Below are 18,317 nucleotides of genomic sequence, written 5' to 3'. Positions count from 1 at the left end.
CTCACCTCAGGACACAAGACCATCATCTAAAAGGGTGGGGGCCTGGGTTCTTACTTCGTTTGCAACCCTGCCCTACTGGATTCCTTATTGAACGCTACCAGTTCTAGCCACCAGTCATACAGCAGCTTCTGCCTGGGTTTTGACTCCCAAGTTTTGGTAGAGGCCAGGTGCTGAAGGTGGGACAGTGCTCAGGCCCCCCTGGATATGGAAACCCCTAGAAAGTGGCTCACATCCCAGCAACACTTGTATGAGTGGGGCTTTTTAGGTTGTCTTTGTCATGTAGCCCATGCTGTGCTTGAAGTCCTGCAGTCAGCCTGAATGCTGGGATTACAGGAATGTGCCTCACTTTTGTTTCAGCTATACTCTTTTGCAGTATTGGCTATTTAGAGGGTGTTTGTTGAAGGGAGGATAGAGATTTCACAGGTGTTCTGCTAAATTCTTTTTTGTTTTTCAAGACAGGGTTTCTCTGTGACTCTGGAGGCTGTCCTGGAACTAGGTCTTGTAGACTAGGCTGGTCTTAAACTCACAGAGATCTGCCTGCCTCTGCCTCCCCAGTGCTAGGATTAAAGGTGTGCGCCACCACCATCTGGCTCTGCTAAATTCTATAAAAGGTATTGTTTATCCCCTACAGTCTCCTAGAAGTGGTGATAGATCATCCTGTTAACCTACTGGAAACTGACATATTTGTCCAAACTCATGTCACTTGAATTATGCAAATCTCCACTTGCAATTTGACTCTGAAGTACTGCTCCTGGATTTTGAGTCTCTTGGGCTTTCCTCTTCTGTACATTGCCAGTGTTCTTTGACTTCCTCTAATGCCCGTGCCTCTACCCTTTTCCTTTATGGAACCTAGCATATGGCATCACCATACTCTGCAGCAGCTCCACTGTACTATCTTCAGTGACCAGAGTCATCCTACCCTGTCCAGCCCCATTTGGTCTTTTTCTTCATGAATCCTAACCTGGACAATGGCCATCATTCCCTACCCTGCCAATTTAGTCCACATCTTCTACTCCTAATTTTTCCATAGTAGTCTGAACTTTAACTCAGATATGTTCAACTTCTTGACATTCTAACAAGAGGTTACCATCTATAAAGAACTATGTGATTAAGTTACATAAAGGGAAATAATCATGTTTTTAAAGTAAGCTTGTAATTTTGTTGTACCACATTCACAGCCATCTTTGACTGGCTGCTTGCTGGCCCTTTTTCATATTACTTTGATTTTTAAAAAGTTTCATGGTTACTATAACAAATATACAGTCTCTGAGGACAAAAGAGGGCATTGGGAACTGGAGTTAGATAGTTGTGCGCTGCCATGTGAGTACTGGGAATCAAACTTGAGTCTTTTCTAAACTACTGAGCCACCTTACCTTTTCAGCCCTAGACTCTACATTAATCTGGTCTCTTTCATATTATGCACCAGGGCTTTGCTGTTCTGCCTTCCTCCCATTTTTTGAGATGGGTCTGTCTTAAAATCAATCTGTCTTTATCTATTTAATCTATACCATCTATACCCAGGCTGGCTATGGGCTCTTGATGGTATTGCTTAGGTCTCCAAAGTATTGGAGGTTACAGGTATGTGCTATCACACTCAGTTCCCCAATGTTCACCAATATGAAGTTGAAAACTATCGTTTAAATCACTAGCAGATACCAACCAGTCATCAAAATTGCCCCATACCATCCCCTAAGGAGGCCCACCAAGAAAAGAATTGGACAGAACATACATAAACACACAAAAGTAATGGAGCACTAGTTACACAAGAGGCACTGATCCTTGCTTTATTCATGAAATAATAACCAACATTGGGAATTAGGGGCAGAGGTACAAAAGAATGAAAAAAAGAAAAAGAAAAAATTGCAGTCATAACAGTTGTGATCAACATGGCAGTGAGTGGTGGCAGGCAGTTCAGCCAGCGTATGGCACGTCTCTTGACCTACTTGGTCAAGGGGAAGTGCCCTCTACCATTTCACAGCCAAGTTACTTGGTAACACCTGGCCTTACTTGAACCAGGGTCACAGTAATTAAAAATAACATTGTCTTGGCTGAGTGGCTGTTCTTGGGATGTTTAGCAAGATTAACAGTCTGATGGCAGGAAAGTGAGGAGCATCATGTATGTCCTTATCCTGGTGGGTGCAAGTAAGGCAGATTATAGCACAGACCCACAAGGTGGACCCTCCTGTGCACCGATGGAGAATACCTCGCTAGCTCAGTCCTCAGAAGCAGAGCTGGAGGTAACAGCAAGACCACACACGCAGCAGCATCTCTTGGTTTCACAGCCACATTCAAGTTAGTTTAGTACAGAAAAGCATTTGAGGGGGGTCTTTTACTGACCTAGAACACAGGTTGGAGAAGCTTCCTTAGGTGCTGCTACTTAGACCCTAAGATTTCTCTGTACTACACAAGCTTTCTCAACAAACTAACATTAGTATGTCAGGTATAGGATATACTGGCCTGTAACAAGAATTCCAAAGACAGGGAACCTAGCACCTGGTAGTTCCCTTGAGTGACAACAGCTGAAGTTTCAGCTGAAGTCGGTCTCAACTGTTGTCACAGGAGGGAAATGAGGAATCGGCAGTGAGGTAGTAACAACCCTCACAAAAGGAAAGAAAACTTTCATTCTAAAAACAGGCTGATCTTCCAGCCACTCAAGTCATATCTGCTCTAGCCATGTAACTCAAGAGAAGTTGAAAGGGAAAATGGCTGCCCAGTTCCAGTATTTGCCAATACTCAGTTTCTGAGGACAGGGAGAACTTGCCAAAGTCCAGGAACCAAGTTGGTTGTTTTGTATTTTGCTAAATTCAACGAGCATTTTTATTATAGAAAAAAAAAACTGAAGGACAGATCAAATTGAAAGAATCAGTTATAATAACTTTAATTTATCTTGCACTTTACAGAAGTCTATGAACGATTTTAAAAAGCACCTCCTTACCCCATCACGTTTGACAGTTGTTAAAGTGGGCAATGAGTATGTCAACAGCTTGAGTGTCGGCATCTTGCAAGGGTTTCAGATCAATCACTTGCCAAAGAACTTGGCAGCTTTTCTATCTTGTGTTTCAACTCAGTGGTACGTCCACTCTGATGGTAACCTGTCCAGCCAAATCTCCACCACACATTTTGGAAAAATCAATGGTGATTAGCAAATTAGTTAGCTTTGGCACGGAGCTGTGCTCGCTTGCCCGTGACAGCCTGGAAGCCAGTTTTGATGCTGGCAACAGAGCATCGAGAATGACAAGTTTCACACTGTAAGAAATAGAGTCGGGTGTCCTTCTGTAGGATTGTGTCCGGTGATCGGCATGTGTGACAAGTGACGTATTCCTCTGCAAGAAAAACAACACAGCATTATCTGCTAGATACAGTAAGGCAGAGGCTCCTGCTTGCCCACAGAAATGCACCTGTCTCCAAGTAATAGCTCAGAGGACAGTTTACCCTAGCCAGGCAGGGAAGCCTAGCTAAACAGCTATTCTAGGGGTAAGAAAATGCAAACTAAGCTGTCTGCCATGTTTTTTGGCAGTATGATACAAGTTGAAAGGACTTCAAATGCTCCAATTAGGGAAGTTTGCCAGATGCCCATTCTTGGTGCTATCTATGGATAATCCACTTAAGCCTTAGGTGAGAACAGGCAAGGCATGCCAATTTTAAATGTTTTGATAACAAAAGAGGCTGAGGCAGGCCATGCCATAACCAGAGGCAGGTCTTTAGCCCCAGAATCAGTCAGCAGAGGCTGCATCATCTTGGCTTTCTGCCTCCTCCTCACTATCATTTTCTGTCTTTCCCTCCAGGGTTTCTTTATGTAGACCAGGCTGGCGTCAAACTCAGATCTCTTAAGTATTGGGACTAAATATGTGTGCTACCAGGTGCAGCCCCATTGCTTTCCCAGGTTCATTACAATTGGACCTCCTCAAAATACCAGTCTCAAGAGAACATTCAGAATGATACGATAAAATTCAATTATACACTTACTGATATATCTTCTCAAGACATTTTCTATTTGTTTCTGTTGGAATCTTCCTTTGATTACAAGCTGGTTATTACCATCTATAGAACCACTATGAAAGAAAACAAATAAACCCATTACACTTTGGTTCATTTTCCTGAAGGAGCCCAATTCCAGCACCTTCATACTTAATGAACTTAAAACATGTTCAATTGTGTAGGATAATTTCTGGGGTGTGTTTCTGGTTCTTCAAATTTTATTTCTATTTTTTAGCGACAGGAATTGGTGTGTCCTAGGCTGGCCTCTGCCTTCCAAGTGTTAACATTACTTGAGTGAGCTGCTATACTTGGCCTCAAATTTTTTTAAATATTTCTATCTTTTGCAAAGATTTTATTCTTAATTATGTGTGTGTTATCTGTATAGAGTTATGTATGTGCATGGGAGTGCTGGTATCTTCTCTTAACTGCTGAGCCATTTCTCCAGACACTCAAAATTATTGAGATTGGATTTCCTTGAGTAGTCATGGCTGTCCTGGAACTCACTCAGTATTCTCAAATTGGCCTCAGAGATCCACCTGCCTCTGCCTCCTGAGTGTTGTCACTATCAGGCTTCTCAAAATTTCTTACTTTAATGACGTACTCATACTTCTTTTTTTGGGGGGGAGGGGGCAGCTTCGAGACAGGATTTCTCTGTGTAGCTTTGCAGACTAGGCTGTCCTTGAACTCTCAGAGATCTACCTGCCTCTGCCTCCCAAGTGCTGGCATTAAAGGCGTGCGCCACCGCCGCCGCCACCACTACCACCACCTCCACCCAGCTGATTTACTCAGGTTTCTTAATATTTAGTCCAACTTTAGACTTGTAATTGACTTTATGTCCAAAGCAAACTGATCCCTTAACTGTGTAGGTTTGATTGCCTGTTCAACTTAAAAAAAAAAAAAGAAACTTATTGAATGCATACCAACTGCAAATATGAGGGAGGTATAAACATAAAAAAGTTGTACATTATTTTTAAAATTCTGAAGCCAAGCATGGTGGTGCATACCTGTAATCCTGGCATGTAGGAGGCAGAAACAGGAGGACTGCCACTGGTTTACTGGTTTAAGGCAAGCCTGAACTACATAGTGAGACCCTTTCTCAAAAATCAATATATAAATAAATAACCTAAGCCAGACACAGTGGTGTGAACCAATAATCCCAGCCATCAAGTAGCTCAGACAAGAGAGCACTACATGAGCCGAGCCTATGAGTTTAGAGCCTGGTTGGGTAACATAGTAAGACCCTATCACAAAATAACTTAAAATTAAAGCACTACAGTTTGATAGTCACATACAAAGGCACAGCTGAAAATATACTCAAATTGTGAGCTGTATGTCAAAAAACTGTTACCCAAAAAAGTAAAACTGAAATTCATGGTACAAACTGTCAGTGATAAACTCAATGATTAAAGCAGCTGACAAACACTTGGGAAAGTAAAGTTAGACATTGTTTGTTAAAAATGATAAATCAAGCAAAACAAAAAAAGATAAATCACAACGTAAAACAAAATTAAGTCTTACAGTTGAATTTATATTTGTTCCTATCTTAACATAAAGTGGATTTTTGCAGAAACTGATTTTCCTGAGGATTTACTATCACATACCATGAATTGTAATCCTTGATCCCTCCCTATCTAGGCTACCCTGACTCCAATGTAGGACATTTTTCACTGTCCATTAAGAAATGGGAATTTTGCCCAACTTTAAAATATTTAACCCACTGACCTTTTGTTCACCCTAGTCACAACCTGCTAGAATTACCACACCTCTACACCAAGTGCAGGTTATTCTGAGAAGTAAAGAAAGACTTGGCTAGCTTTTCTTATGCTTAAACAATGAGTATAATTAAAAACCATTACTGTAACAATCCTCTGATAATTAAGATGAATTTTTTTCCTGACACAAAAGTAGTTCTTCTGAAGTGTCAAATATTACTCTTTTTGCACACAGTTTCTTACCTTGTACCCAATTCTGCCAATAAAAATGCGAGGAGATGTTTGGGTTGACGATGTAATCTAAAAAGAAAATCAAATACTTAAAATCTTTCTTAGAAATCCTAAAACAAAGCAGAAACCATGCTGTTCATTATTTCACTGTGATTACTCAGTTATTAGGAGTCTCAGTGAATAGCTCACTTGTGCATAGAAATAAGTAGCACTGGCTATAATTTCAACACCCAAGAGACTGAAGCAGGACGATCAACCTTAATTTCAAACCCAGCCTAGGGCAGTGAGTGCCAGTTTCAAAAACAAACAGGCTGGAGAAACAGCTCAGTAGTTAAGAAAATTAGCTGGAAAAAAAAGAGAAAAAAAATTTGCTGTTCTTCCAGAAGATGAAGTAGGTTTGATTCCCAGCACACACAAGGCAGCTCATTCATCTATAACTTCAGATCCAGGGGAATCTGATTCCCTCTTCTGGCCTTGTAATCAACCATGCATGTTGTACACATATATACAGACAAAACACCTTTACACATTAAAAAAATAAAAACCAAAAAAATAATATATGCTACTTTGTAGTTTGGTACTCATAAACTATTTATTACATGCTATTTCTGTTTTTGTTTTTTTGAGACAGGGTTTCTCTGTGGCTTTGGAGGCTGTCCTGGAACTAGCTCTTGTAACCAGGCTGGTCTCAAACTCGGACTAAAGGCATGTGCTGCTCCCCCCCCCCCCCGGGCTATTTCTAAACACACCTACCAAGTAAATATCTAAAATCGTGAAAGCATAACTTTAAGATCATAGTTAAGCTATGATTATCTACCTAAGTGAATTTACATATAACCTTTCATTTTTGTACTGTATCTTTTCTAATTTCTAGTGAATATATACTATTGCTGCCATCAAAAAAGTAAAGTATGCTGAGTAATAAAAATGGATTACCTAGCCGGGCGTTGGTGGTGCACACCTTTAGTCCCAGCACTCGGGAGGCAGAGACAGGTGGATCTCTGTGAGTTTGAGACCAGCCTGGTCTACAAGAGCTAGTTCCAGGACAGCCTCCAAAGCCACAGAGAAACCCTGTCTTGAAAAACCAAAAGAAAAGAAAATGGATTACCTGTTCTGTAACAAGCAAGTATGATTTATGAAATTGAAAAACCAACAATAGGATAAAGTGGGTGGCTGGAGAAAACTTGCCAGAAAGGGCAGTAACCCCAGCCCAGGGTGCAATGGTGAATAAAAACTAAAAATCTCATCCACTGGGTCCTAACAATCCAGGAAGCTTCAATTCAGCTTAGAGTTCACTGCTTACTTGGCAGGACAACCCCTGGCTTGAGAATTATATCCAGTCTCTTCATTCCTGACTCTGCTTAGGAGCTACTCCATCCCCAACCCACCATGTGTGTTCAGGTGTTTTGCCTGCATATCATATTCCCTGGAACTAGAGTTATAGACAGCTGTGAGTTGCCATGTGGGTGCCAGAGTCATCTCTCCAGCCCCTAGGATCTACTCTCATTATTCAGTATTGACTTACCTTTAGATGCCAATATAAAATGAGCTCTGATAGGCAGACATGAACTGTGACTTCCCTCAATCTATGCCCTATGTACTTTTATGTACTTTTTCAACCTACAGAAAAAATGACCATAAAAAAGAAAATGTGGTATTCGAAATGAATGGTCTCCACTAGCTCACTTACAGTTTACAGATATCTGTAAAATTGACAAAAGAAGTTTTCTTGGTTCCTACTCGGACAACCTGTGGAGGTTTCATAACAAATTTCCTCTTCTCTCCAGCAACCATATCCGGATTCTTTTCTCTCATGATGTTGAACACTCGGTTCAGCAACTATAAGGAATGGGAATTCAATCACATCCTTAGTAATAGCAAGAGCATAAAACTTCTATTTGGGTCAATTTGCCTTAATAAAGCTATTGAAAGCAGCAGTTCATTACTTACTAAGATCTGGCCTTTATGGATGATGCTCAGTTACTCTACTGATTTTACAGGAAAGCATGTGACACAGGGGAAAAACTGAAGAAACCACAAATGAGCAAACTCCAGACTACCCTGACCTCAAAGTGGACACTTGTCACCAAGGTCCCACTGATTCCCAGAGGGCTCCATACTATAGTGACAGCCACACTCTGAGCAGGCTGCCCCATAAGTTGGTATCAGGAATTGCCATGCACTGGCCACATGGCCTACTATAATCTGGTTTATCTCCAATCTGTATCTCAGTGGCTCTTCCAATGCAGGGGGATCTATACCTACTTTTCTCTGAGCTCAAATGATAGCCAAAAAGAAAAAGAAAAAAAAAAAAAAGATTTTGTCTCACCTCCTCATATGTATAGTCTCTTTCTGAGCCTGCCCAAGCAGGCCCAGTCTGGTTACTGAATGAAATGCCATCGTCTTTTTTGCTGTCTTCATCTTCTAAAGCTAGAGATAACAAAGAGTACGAATGAGCAGTGGGCTTTGATCCAACAAGGGGGAGTTCAGAACTAGAGAATGAAAGCTACAGAAACTTCCCTTCCCTTTCAAAGTGATAGCTGCAGTAGCTTCAAGTACAAAGGGACCACACAGAGAAGCCACTTTCCTTTATAGACAAAAATATTACACTTCACACAAGATCTTTAATGAGACATCCATGATAACAGTGAAATGTTTCTTGACAAATACAAGACAAGACATTAAGTACTTAAAGGAGAGTCCAATTGTTTTCAAACCTTTGAGAAAATTGTATATATAAAACCCATCTGTTTAACTATGCTAAAAAAAAACTTTTTAAAAACCTATAGCATATAAAACTATAAACATTAAAAATTTTAAATACTTAAAACTCAATTACACTAATTTTCCTGTGTGAATCAGATGATTTTTCTGTATCATTTTTATCATACTTTAATAAAATGAAATTGTTTTTGTCTAGCATTATCAAGTTAAGACACTCTTGTCAGATTTCATTATCATGCAGTGGAAATAAAAGGCAAGACAAGTATTTTCTAAAAGCTCCTCAAGCTAGTCAAGGAGACCCAGATCAAAGGCTTATGTAACTTAAAAACAGGATGTTGAGTTCCCAACATTACCTTCGTCTTTTTCTAGTATTTCATCTTCATCTGGGAATTTGACATTCTTCTTTTTCTTCTTTTTATTGCCAAGCATAATATCCAGGTCATCCTCTGGCTCAGCTGGCTCTGGAGCATCACTTTCAATCTTAAGATCCTAAGAAATTAAAGTACGTCTCAATATTTTGATAGTAGATTTTTTGTTGTTGTTTTTTGAGACAGGGTTTCTCTGTGTAGTTTTGGAGCCTATCCTGACACTCGCTCTGGAGACCAGGTTGGCCTCTAACTCACAGAGATCCGCCTGCCTCTGCCTCCCAAGGGCTGGGATTAAAGGCGTGTACCACCAATGCCTGGCTTCCATCCTGTATTTTATTCATACTAAATGTTTAGAATAGGTAAATCTACAGAGGCAGTAGATTAGCAGTAGCTGAGGCTAAGGTTGGGGTAACTGAGAAGAACTAGAAAGTGACAAAGATCATGGGCTTTGTTTTCCAGAGGATGTAAGTCTTCAAATTTATGACAGTTACAGAACTCTGAATCTGCTAAAAATCATTTACTTTAAATGGATGAATTATATGGTAAGTGAATTATACCTTAATAAACTTTCTTGCTTCAAAGTGGTGGTTTCACCACTGCATTTGCAGGTATACTTGTTTTGCCCTCAACCGTTCTCCATCCCTTTAAATTTCTAAATATGACAGTGAATGGAAGCAATTTTCCTGACACCAAATATATAATTATTTTTTTGCACATTTCTCTAACTCTGAAATACAAAGTAGGTATAATACTTATTACTTGGAATAATTAATCAGATACCCTATGTTTAAAACTTGGCTTTATAGTTTAAGGGCTTTCACTTCAGACACTAGTAGTTTCACCTACACTTTTGCTAAGCTATAAATTCAAAGACCTTCAGCCTATATTGAGTAATTTGCTAAAACTCACAGCTCTCAGCAAAGTTTTATTGATATATATATATATATATTGAGGAATAGCCAAATGAAAATAATGCATAGATGAAGCTATGAGGAGTAGGGAGTTGAGAAGGAATCAAGAAAAGCCAAGTATCTAAACACGCTACCCTATCATCACTTCTGTGGGGTTACCAACCTGGAAGTTTTGTCCACATTGTCCATCCACAGAAGTAGCAGGGGCCATTCAAAGTTCCAAACCTTAATAATGGATCTTCCTAGTGTCTAACCATCCCGAGAGACTATACGGACACCAGATTTCTCAAGAGCAAAAGATATGTATTACCTTTGAAGACTGCAAGGTTTTCAGAATTGAACGTGGGGTACCAGAGCTAAAGACCTAATTACTTTTTATTATATTTATCACATCAGCTTAGAACCAAACTATGAAGAAGTTACCGGGCATCAGTTCAATAGATGATATCATGAAAGAGGGAAAGACACAACTCATGGGGAATCAGTGCCATGTGACGAACGGATAGACATGATACAGCCTGACTCCAAGGTTACTTGCTTACTTGCTGTAGGCTTGAATGTGAAAAAGGCACATTAAGTCCTAAGAGATGAATCATAAGCTCCACAAAAGAACAGAGGCTCAGCCTGTTTCTTGGCTTCTAGTTTCTGACCAGCTTATCCTGCTCCCTAACCCAACATGATCACAATTACATTTTTTGTGTGTCTATGTCTTGAATGATTATTTACAATGGCTATAGTAATAATTTCACAGATCTTAGCAGATAAACTCAAATAGACAGGGATAAGTAAAACTCAAACATGATATCTTAAATCTAGCTGTGTAGTTTTAGTGCCATATTAATTAACTACACGATACTGTATAGGAGATCAAACAGTGACCTAGTCTCTGTGATGATGATCAGTAAATACATACATCAGCAAGGCTGTAGTCATTCACACTGTCTAACTAGGATACTTGTAACATCCTTTTAGGGTATAACCCCAGAAGCAGAGAAAAGAGTATCACAGCATTTAACAGAAATAGGAACCCATCAGTAACCTTTTGGGACAAAAGCTACTGGAGGAAATCAACCAACAAAAGTATTAACCAAGATTACAATCATTTAACACCAATTCTAGGAGAGTGGATGCCCTCTTCCAGCCTCTGAAGACACTGCATGAATGTGGTACACTATCACATCAAACACCCATACATACAAATAAAATAATCCCCCCAAAATATTTTTTAAATAGTCTAAATTATCCTTGAAATACACCTCTGGGGGAAAAATAAAACAAACAAAAACCACCAATAAAAAAATCTTACTCATTTCAATGCAAAGTAAGCACACAGACTCAATTTGCTGAATGGATTGTCATCTAAACTACGACCTTGTTTCCAAACAGATTACTGAGTAAATTACTTATTACATGCAGGCAATACTTCACTTACTTGGGTTTGAGCATCTACCAAAGAAAAACTTCAGTACATACAGTAAAACAGAGCCCTTGATATGTGACTGTTTTCTTTTCAATATGAACATATTTTGTGAATACACAGACACATATACACACAAAATTACTATATGCTCATTTTATAAATAAATGTGTGGGCTTTGTTAAAGTGATTTCTGCATAGAGCCTCTGTGTATGTGTGTGTATATACATGTATGTATCAGTATACACTTGTCCATGTTTGTGTGTAGAGAGAGGCCCGAGGTTGACTTTTGGATATTTTCCTCAATTGCTTCCCCATGTTATTTTTTTGACTGTCTGGACTAACAGTCAGTGAGTCCAGGGAACTACCCCTTTCCACTCTGCCCAGGGTCAGGGTTACAGGTGCATGCTGGCAGGCAGGGTTTTATGACGGTCCTGGTGATCCCTCATGGTTGCCCAGTATCTTTAAAATGGTAGCTCTTGAGCAAAGAAGAACCATCTTTCAGCTACTTTGTTTATCCATCTACCCTCCTATTCACCTTCCTACTTAACTACCTACATTTTATTCAAATAATTTTCAGATTTTGTATTGGAAATCAATCTAAGAGGATGACAATCACAGGGAATCAAGTCCTTACAAGATCATATCAGAGCACTCTCCACAGAATTTCCCAGAGAAGCCTAATTTTCTTATTGAATCTCTGCCATCAGCTACCAACTTCTGCACTGGGGGACATTCTTTGCTGGTACTAAAATTTCTCAGTCACAGAGACACCTTTCCTTAGCTCAACAATTTTAACATGGTTAAAAACAATGTGCATTTTCTGAGTCCATTTTAATGACACAATACAATAAGACCTAAATCCCTCTGAACACAGACACGCACGCACGCACGCTTTTTTTCAAAACAGGGCTTCTCTGTGTAGCCCTGGCTGTCCTGGAACTCAATCTGTAGACCAGGCTGGCCTCAAACTCAGAGATCAGCCTGCATCTGCCTCCCAAGTGATGGTGAAGGATTAAAGGCATGTGCCACCACTGCCTGGCTCCTATTATAATCTTTTATACCATGTAGTCAGATACATTCCTAGGAAAATTACCTTAATAGTGGCTAAATGCTAAACAACCAAAGCAAAGCTACTAAGAGATGAGATGAAGGAGGAAACAGCTATTAGCAGCCTTTCTAGAATTCCAATTTTACCTTCAATAAGAAAGCTACACTACCTTTACACCTTCTTCAGCTTCATCAATGTCAAATATCTTTTTTGTTTTTTTCTTCTTTTTCTTTTGATTAAAGAAGTTCAAGTCATCCAAGTCATCAGATGCATCTAAAAATAGATTAAACAGATTTCCAGTTATTAACAATTAGAAAGCAAGGCACCAAATTATGAGTCACACCAACTCTTTTCATGTATTCTTATGGTGTCCTACTGCTACCACCAAAGTTATGGTTCTGAAAACAATGACAAATCAACTCAAAGCTTTCTAGAAAAATTGTTAGGGGCCTTGGCTGAGAACATCAAACTCAATAATCTGACCATGTAATGACAGAAAGTGCTCTCTGGCACAATCTCCAGACTATCCAACTGTATCTCTTTACTTCCCTCTGTTCTCACCCTCCTTCTATCCCTCAATCTCTGGCTCCAGCTCTACCAAAGCAGTGGAGGAACTAAGGCTTCCACAACAACTGTGACTGACACAACTACTCACCCTTTTTCCTACTGTCTTCTTCATCAGCTTCCACATCTTTGTCTTCAGTTGGTTCTGGCTCCACTTCTTTTGTTTCTGAGGGCTGGGTTTCTTCTGTCTGGGCATCACCTTCTTCATCTAACATAAAAGGCTTCTTCTTCTTCTTTTTCTTTTTGCTCATAGTAGGATCAAAAATCATCTGTTTAAATTAAAAAAGACCAAGGGATTATTTTCAATGATGCTCACATTCCAAATATGCTTTATTCTTTTTCTTCTTCCTTTTTTCCCCCCCAAGACAGGGTTTCCTGGTGTAGCTTTGGAGCTTGTTCTAGAACTAGCTCTTGTAGACCAGAGATCTGCCTGCCTCTGCCTCCCAAGTGCTGGGATTAAAGGCATGTGCCACCACCGTCCAGCTATATGCTTTATTCTTAAAAAACTGGATACATTAAAATCCCAAAAGGGGGTGCTGGGAAGATGCCTTAAATTATAAAGCCACTTGCCCCCAACCACTTGCTTGTTTGCACACTTTCTAATTCAATAAAAGACAAATACAGATAAAAGACAAATACAGACAACAAAAATACAAAACAAAATAGATTTACAAAAAGTCCATCTACCCTCTTTTACATTATTAGACATGGGGAGTACCTCACACATGTCTTCTAATTTATAAGTCAGCACAAGCTATAAATAACTTCATTTTTATTTTCATGAGCAAATTTGGACCTGAATGAATCATGAAGTTTAGGGAAAGGACCTTAGCAATAACCTATGTTGCATTTCTGATTGATGGGTGAGATCAACAATGTCTAGGCAGATAATCTAGAGTGACTAAGACCAGGTGACCTGAGTCTTAGTTTTTAAAATTTTTATCTGCTGAGTAGTGTTTGGAGGAGCTGGAGGTAAATACAATCAAGATATATTGTAACATATATGAAATTGTCAGAGAGTCTAGCAGTGGTGGCACACTCCTTTAATCTCATTACTCAAGAGGCAGATCTATGTGAGTTTGAGGGCAGTCTGCAGAGTCTACAGAGTGAGTTACAGAACAGCCAGGACTACACAATGAAACCCTGTCTCAAAAAACAAAAAGGAGGGGATGGAGAGATGGCTCAGTGGTTAAGAGCACTGGCTGCTCCTCCAGAGGTCCTGAGTTCAATTCCCCACAACTACATGGTGGCTCACAACCATCTATAATGAGATCTGGTGCCCTCTTCTGGTGTATATTCATATATGCAGGCAGAGCACTGTGTACATAATAAAGCTTAAAAACAAACAAACAAACAAAAAGGAATCAAAGAGTAAATAAAATATTGAAGTTCACTGCAATTTTAACTTTTAAGAAAACCTAAAAACACCAGGCAGTGGTGGCGCACACCTTTAATCCCAGCACTCTGGAGGCAGAGGCAGGCAGGCGGGTCTCTGTGAGCTCGAGTACAGCCTGATCTACAAGAGCTAGTTCCAGGACAGCCTCCAAAGCCACAGAGAAACCGTATCTTGAAAAACCAAAAGAAAAAAAGAAAAAGAAAACCTAAAAGTAAGAAAAATTTATCAAATTCTAATAACTTTCTACTTGTAAGAAAATTTCCTTTATTGTTTTTGTTATGGAATGTGAAATGTTCACAAGCTATAGAACAAGTGAAAAATTAATTTCTAACCAGTAGATTGTTTGCAATGATCCCTTGAAAGAGTTTGAACATATAGGGCATATTCCTGCTATTGAAGAAAGCAAAGTCTTTAAACAGAACTGAATTTGAATACAATTTTTTTTTTCCCTTCCATGCTTAAACTTAGCAGTTTGTTCATCGTGTAGTGGCCAAAAGCACAGGTCTGGAGCCTCATTACCTTGAGTCCAATCTTGTCTCAAAACAGTAAAACTTTAAAATTTTTGGCTTGAACATTTCTGAATTCCTGACACCATTAGGGAATCTTCCCCTTCTCATCAAGGAACATTCACATTCCTGTGACATTTTAAAGGTAATGCTTTTGCTAGGCTAAAAGGAATCATGTTTTACTGAGTTTGGGGCTTAATTTCCCTGTGTTTTTTTTTAATGTGTTTACTTTATATCAAGAAATCATTTAAAGAAAAGCTACTTTTTAAAATAGACTCTTATTCTCTATCCTGCCTACCAGTCAGAATAATCCATTCTAATGAGATTTATAAGTCACTTCCAAGTACAGATTTTCAGTTAATCCTTAAGTTGGCAGTCATAAGGGGTTTGCCTGTGACACTTCTCTAGTCAAAGCACTAGGTAAACCAGAATCACATCCCATGTTCATCCCCCCTCTCTATCAGTAAATTCCACCTGAGAATAAAGCCAAAGGAAAGGGTTCTGGTACCCTTCAATTTACTGCATGGCCTAACCTCCTTGGGCCCTAATTTTTAATTTATAAGTCTAAGGATCAAGCTACATACTTTAGATTTTTCAAGAGACTGCTGCTGGTATGAAAGCTGTTTCCACCATCTCTGCTTGATCAAATCATGTTCATTCTCTAGAAATGAATTCTTACCCCACACCTTTCAAAAGATCTCATTATACCAAAAAAATGACCTCTCAACCCCCCCTTCATCACTACAGGTGTTAGCTATTACCTCTTCCTACATACACCACAAGCACTTTGCCATAGATCGAATACAGCAGTTTACAGGCAGTTATTTTTAAGTTATTAAGTTTGGAACATGAGTAGAAAGAAAACAAGGGTGAAACACTTCCTCTCAGAACTTTTCTAATGCATACATAATACAGCAGCTAAGAGCAATGTCTACTATCTCTTTCAAGCAAGAATCATCTATCATCTCCTTCAGACTGAACTACTTAGTAAGCTTGTGAGAGCCTCCTGGTCCATTTACATGGAGGCAGTATCGCACAGATCTGGGATTGTACTACTGGCTCAGCCACTTGGAATTTGATTATAGGCATCGTACAACTCTAGTTTTCTCATTTCTAAAATGGACCTTATTTAAAGGAACTGTAAAAATCAATAAAAAATAGGATTTCGTTTCCTCCAGAATCAATCTCAAATTCCTCAATGCAGTTTTCTAAGCCCTCCATGAACTAGCCTGTGTCTGTTTCAACCAACCTGGTGAATACTTCACTTTCTTTAAGTACTTTTTCCTTTCTTGACCATAAATGCCTTGTAATCCATTTTCTCACTGGTTGAGAAAATCCTGATCCTCTCTAGAGTCTACTCAAAAGCCAACTCTGTAGCGAGCCCCCAACTGTTCCTCTTGCCCCTCCAACTGTAACCCCTTTTTAAGTCGTTTAATTTTATGTGAACTAGGATAAATCTTGGAGGGCAAAAAGTTAAAACAGGAAAGGGGGCTTGATTCAAGCCCGGTGGAGAAAAACCCAGTCAGCTTCGAAGCCGGACTTCCCTGCTCGCTTCGCGTGTTAAAGGAAACTTAGGGACTCGCGCCCGGAAACTTTCCTGGAAGGGTGGTCACCTTTTAAGACTAAAATATCTTTTCCTCTGGCCCTCACACCGTGTCTAAGAATTAAAGTCTCGAGCGAGGAAAGGGAACGAGATTCGCCCGGAAAGGCCAGCCGACAAAGTTTTTAACCACGGTACTCCACCGGAACCAAGGGAAGCTTCTCAGGGCACCTGAGCACTGGGCAATGAGAGCTGCGGCGGCAGTGTCTGAAAAGATGCCGGGGCCGCCGGCCCTAACTGGGTTTAATCGTGGAAACTAACTCGGAATCCAAACCCTTTCAGAGAGGGCGACTCAACGTGCTTCCCATTCCGAAACGCCGATCACCGTAGGAGGCCGGCCTCGACGCTCTCGCCCTGAGGAGAGCTGGGTGCGGCCAAGGCCGAGGATCCGGAGTCCTCGTCGGCTCCACAGCTCCGGGCCGCTTAGGCCCGGCTGCTCCTCCACATGGCGGCCGCCCACCGCTAGGCCGCAGGCCCGGCTTCCCACACCGGTGTGGGTTCGGCTTCCTGCCTCAGTCCTCAGCTCTAGCTCGGTGCTCAGGCTCTCACCTCGTCCCCGGACATGGCTGCGGTTCTAGTGGGTTCGGCAAGGGTGGGACGTCAGACCGGTCAGCTTCAGACCCCGGACTCGGCGAAGCTCCTACCGACAGCTCTCCCAGGCCCGCGCTAGGCTCTTGCATCAGCGAAAGGGAACGACACCCCGCCCTCCTCCCAAACGTTGTAAGTGCGCCTGCGCAGAACTCGCCAACGCGCAGGCGTGCGGCAGAGAGAACCTCGCGTGTTGCTTGTGGCGCGAGTTACCAGGCGACATCCCGGCGCCGGGCATGCTGGGACTTGTAGTTTGCCTAGAAGAAAAGGGCGCTTGAGCTACAGCAGTTTCCGAGGCCGTGAGCGACTGTTTTAGCGCCAGTCAGGAGGTGCGGGTTCTTGTGCCGCTGGTTACCTCAGCGGTTCGGGAAGCGCTGAATTGCTTGTAGAGTGGATTTGGGGCCATTCTTCCGGAGTTAGGTTAGTGAGACTCTGTAATGTGAACCCGTGGGACTTATTGCCCACATGCCCCTGGGGTGTTCTGGCATTCGAGGAATTCTAAGGGAGCTGGAGGCATGCACCTCATTAAAGGCGTTTTTACGTCGTGAGCAGTTTTATGTTGCTGGCTTTTTACTTCAGAAGTATCTTCCCTGGTTCCCCTGAAGTAAACCGAGAAACAGCCCTGTCAGTCTGCCAGGAAGCTTCGAAATACGTCATAACTCGCTTAAGGAAGGGATATGTTGAGAAATGTGTAGAGTAGGTAATTAACTTGTTGATGAACCTCACACCACACAAGGAAAAACACTACAATGTCCTGGTAGATATAATCTGGGACCGTGGTTTTATGTTCTTTTTGGCAAAAGCTTCTTGGTTTTGTTTTTTGGTTTTTTGTTGTTGTTGTTGTTTTTCGAGACAGGGTTTCTCTGTGTAGTTTTGGAGCCTATCCTGGCACTCGCTCTGGAGACCAGGCTGGCTTCGAACTCACAGAGATCCGCCTGCCTCTGCCTCCCGAGTTCTGGGATTAAAGGTGTGTGCCACCAACGCCCGGCCAAAAGCTTCTTTACATGCATGACTACTTGTTTATGAAGTCTTTGCTAGACAATTCTGGATGCATCACCCAATTTCCCTGGGGAGATACAGCTGCCACTTAGAGAGGTCTCATTATCTCCAGTGCCATCCAGTCAAAGATCATGGAGGGCCAGGCAATGGTGGCGTATGCCTTTAATCCCAGCACTCAGGAGGCAGAGGCAGGCGGATCTCTGAGTTCAAGGCCTGCCTGGTCTACATCTCAAGTTCGAGGCCAAACAGAACTGTTACACAGAGGAAACCCT

General features: G+C 41.0%; 1 protein-coding gene and 1 long non-coding RNA gene across 2 annotated transcripts in view; one reads left to right on the top strand and one right to left on the bottom strand.

Moving 5' to 3' along the window:
* Positions 1-2,848: 2,848 nt before the first annotated feature.
* On the bottom strand, positions 2,849-17,167 carry Eif2s2 (eukaryotic translation initiation factor 2 subunit beta). Its single transcript, XM_027421416.2, has 9 exons — positions 17,008-17,167; positions 13,048-13,225; positions 12,562-12,665; positions 8,999-9,134; positions 8,251-8,351; positions 7,612-7,760; positions 5,934-5,990; positions 3,967-4,052; positions 2,849-3,323 (listed from the first exon to the last, which is right to left on the bottom strand). The coding sequence occupies exons 1-9, from the start codon at positions 17,020-17,022 to the stop codon at positions 3,148-3,150; spliced, it is 1,002 nt and encodes a 333-aa protein (XP_027277217.1). The 5' UTR covers positions 17,023-17,167; the 3' UTR covers positions 2,849-3,147.
* Positions 17,168-17,267: 100 nt separating this feature from the next.
* The window catches only part of LOC103159636, a 28,537-nt gene continuing 27,487 nt past the window's right edge, over positions 17,268-18,317 (top strand). The window contains exon 1 of the long non-coding RNA XR_003486475.2: positions 17,268-17,466. This is a non-coding gene — a long non-coding RNA (uncharacterized LOC103159636). The remainder of the gene's footprint in view (positions 17,467-18,317) is intronic.

Source organism: Cricetulus griseus, chromosome 6 (genome assembly GCF_003668045.3).
Source record: "Cricetulus griseus strain 17A/GY chromosome 6, alternate assembly CriGri-PICRH-1.0, whole genome shotgun sequence".
In the NCBI taxonomy this organism is placed as follows: Eukaryota; Metazoa; Chordata; class Mammalia; order Rodentia; family Cricetidae; genus Cricetulus; species Cricetulus griseus.
The sequence above is the reverse complement of the archived record's forward strand: the minus strand, read 5'-3'. Positions and strand labels throughout refer to the sequence as shown.

Bases quoted from the DNA above. Each gene is read 5' to 3' on its own strand.
- Eif2s2 (XM_027421416.2), bottom strand. The intron at 4,053-5,933 runs GTAAGAAACTGT...TTTCTTTCATAG, and splicing joins TTGGCAGAATTGGGTACAAG to TGGTTCTATAGATGGTAATA. The intron at 3,324-3,966 runs GTAAGTGTATAA...TTTTTCTTGCAG, and splicing joins TGTCTTGAGAAGATATATCA to AGGAATACGTCACTTGTCAC.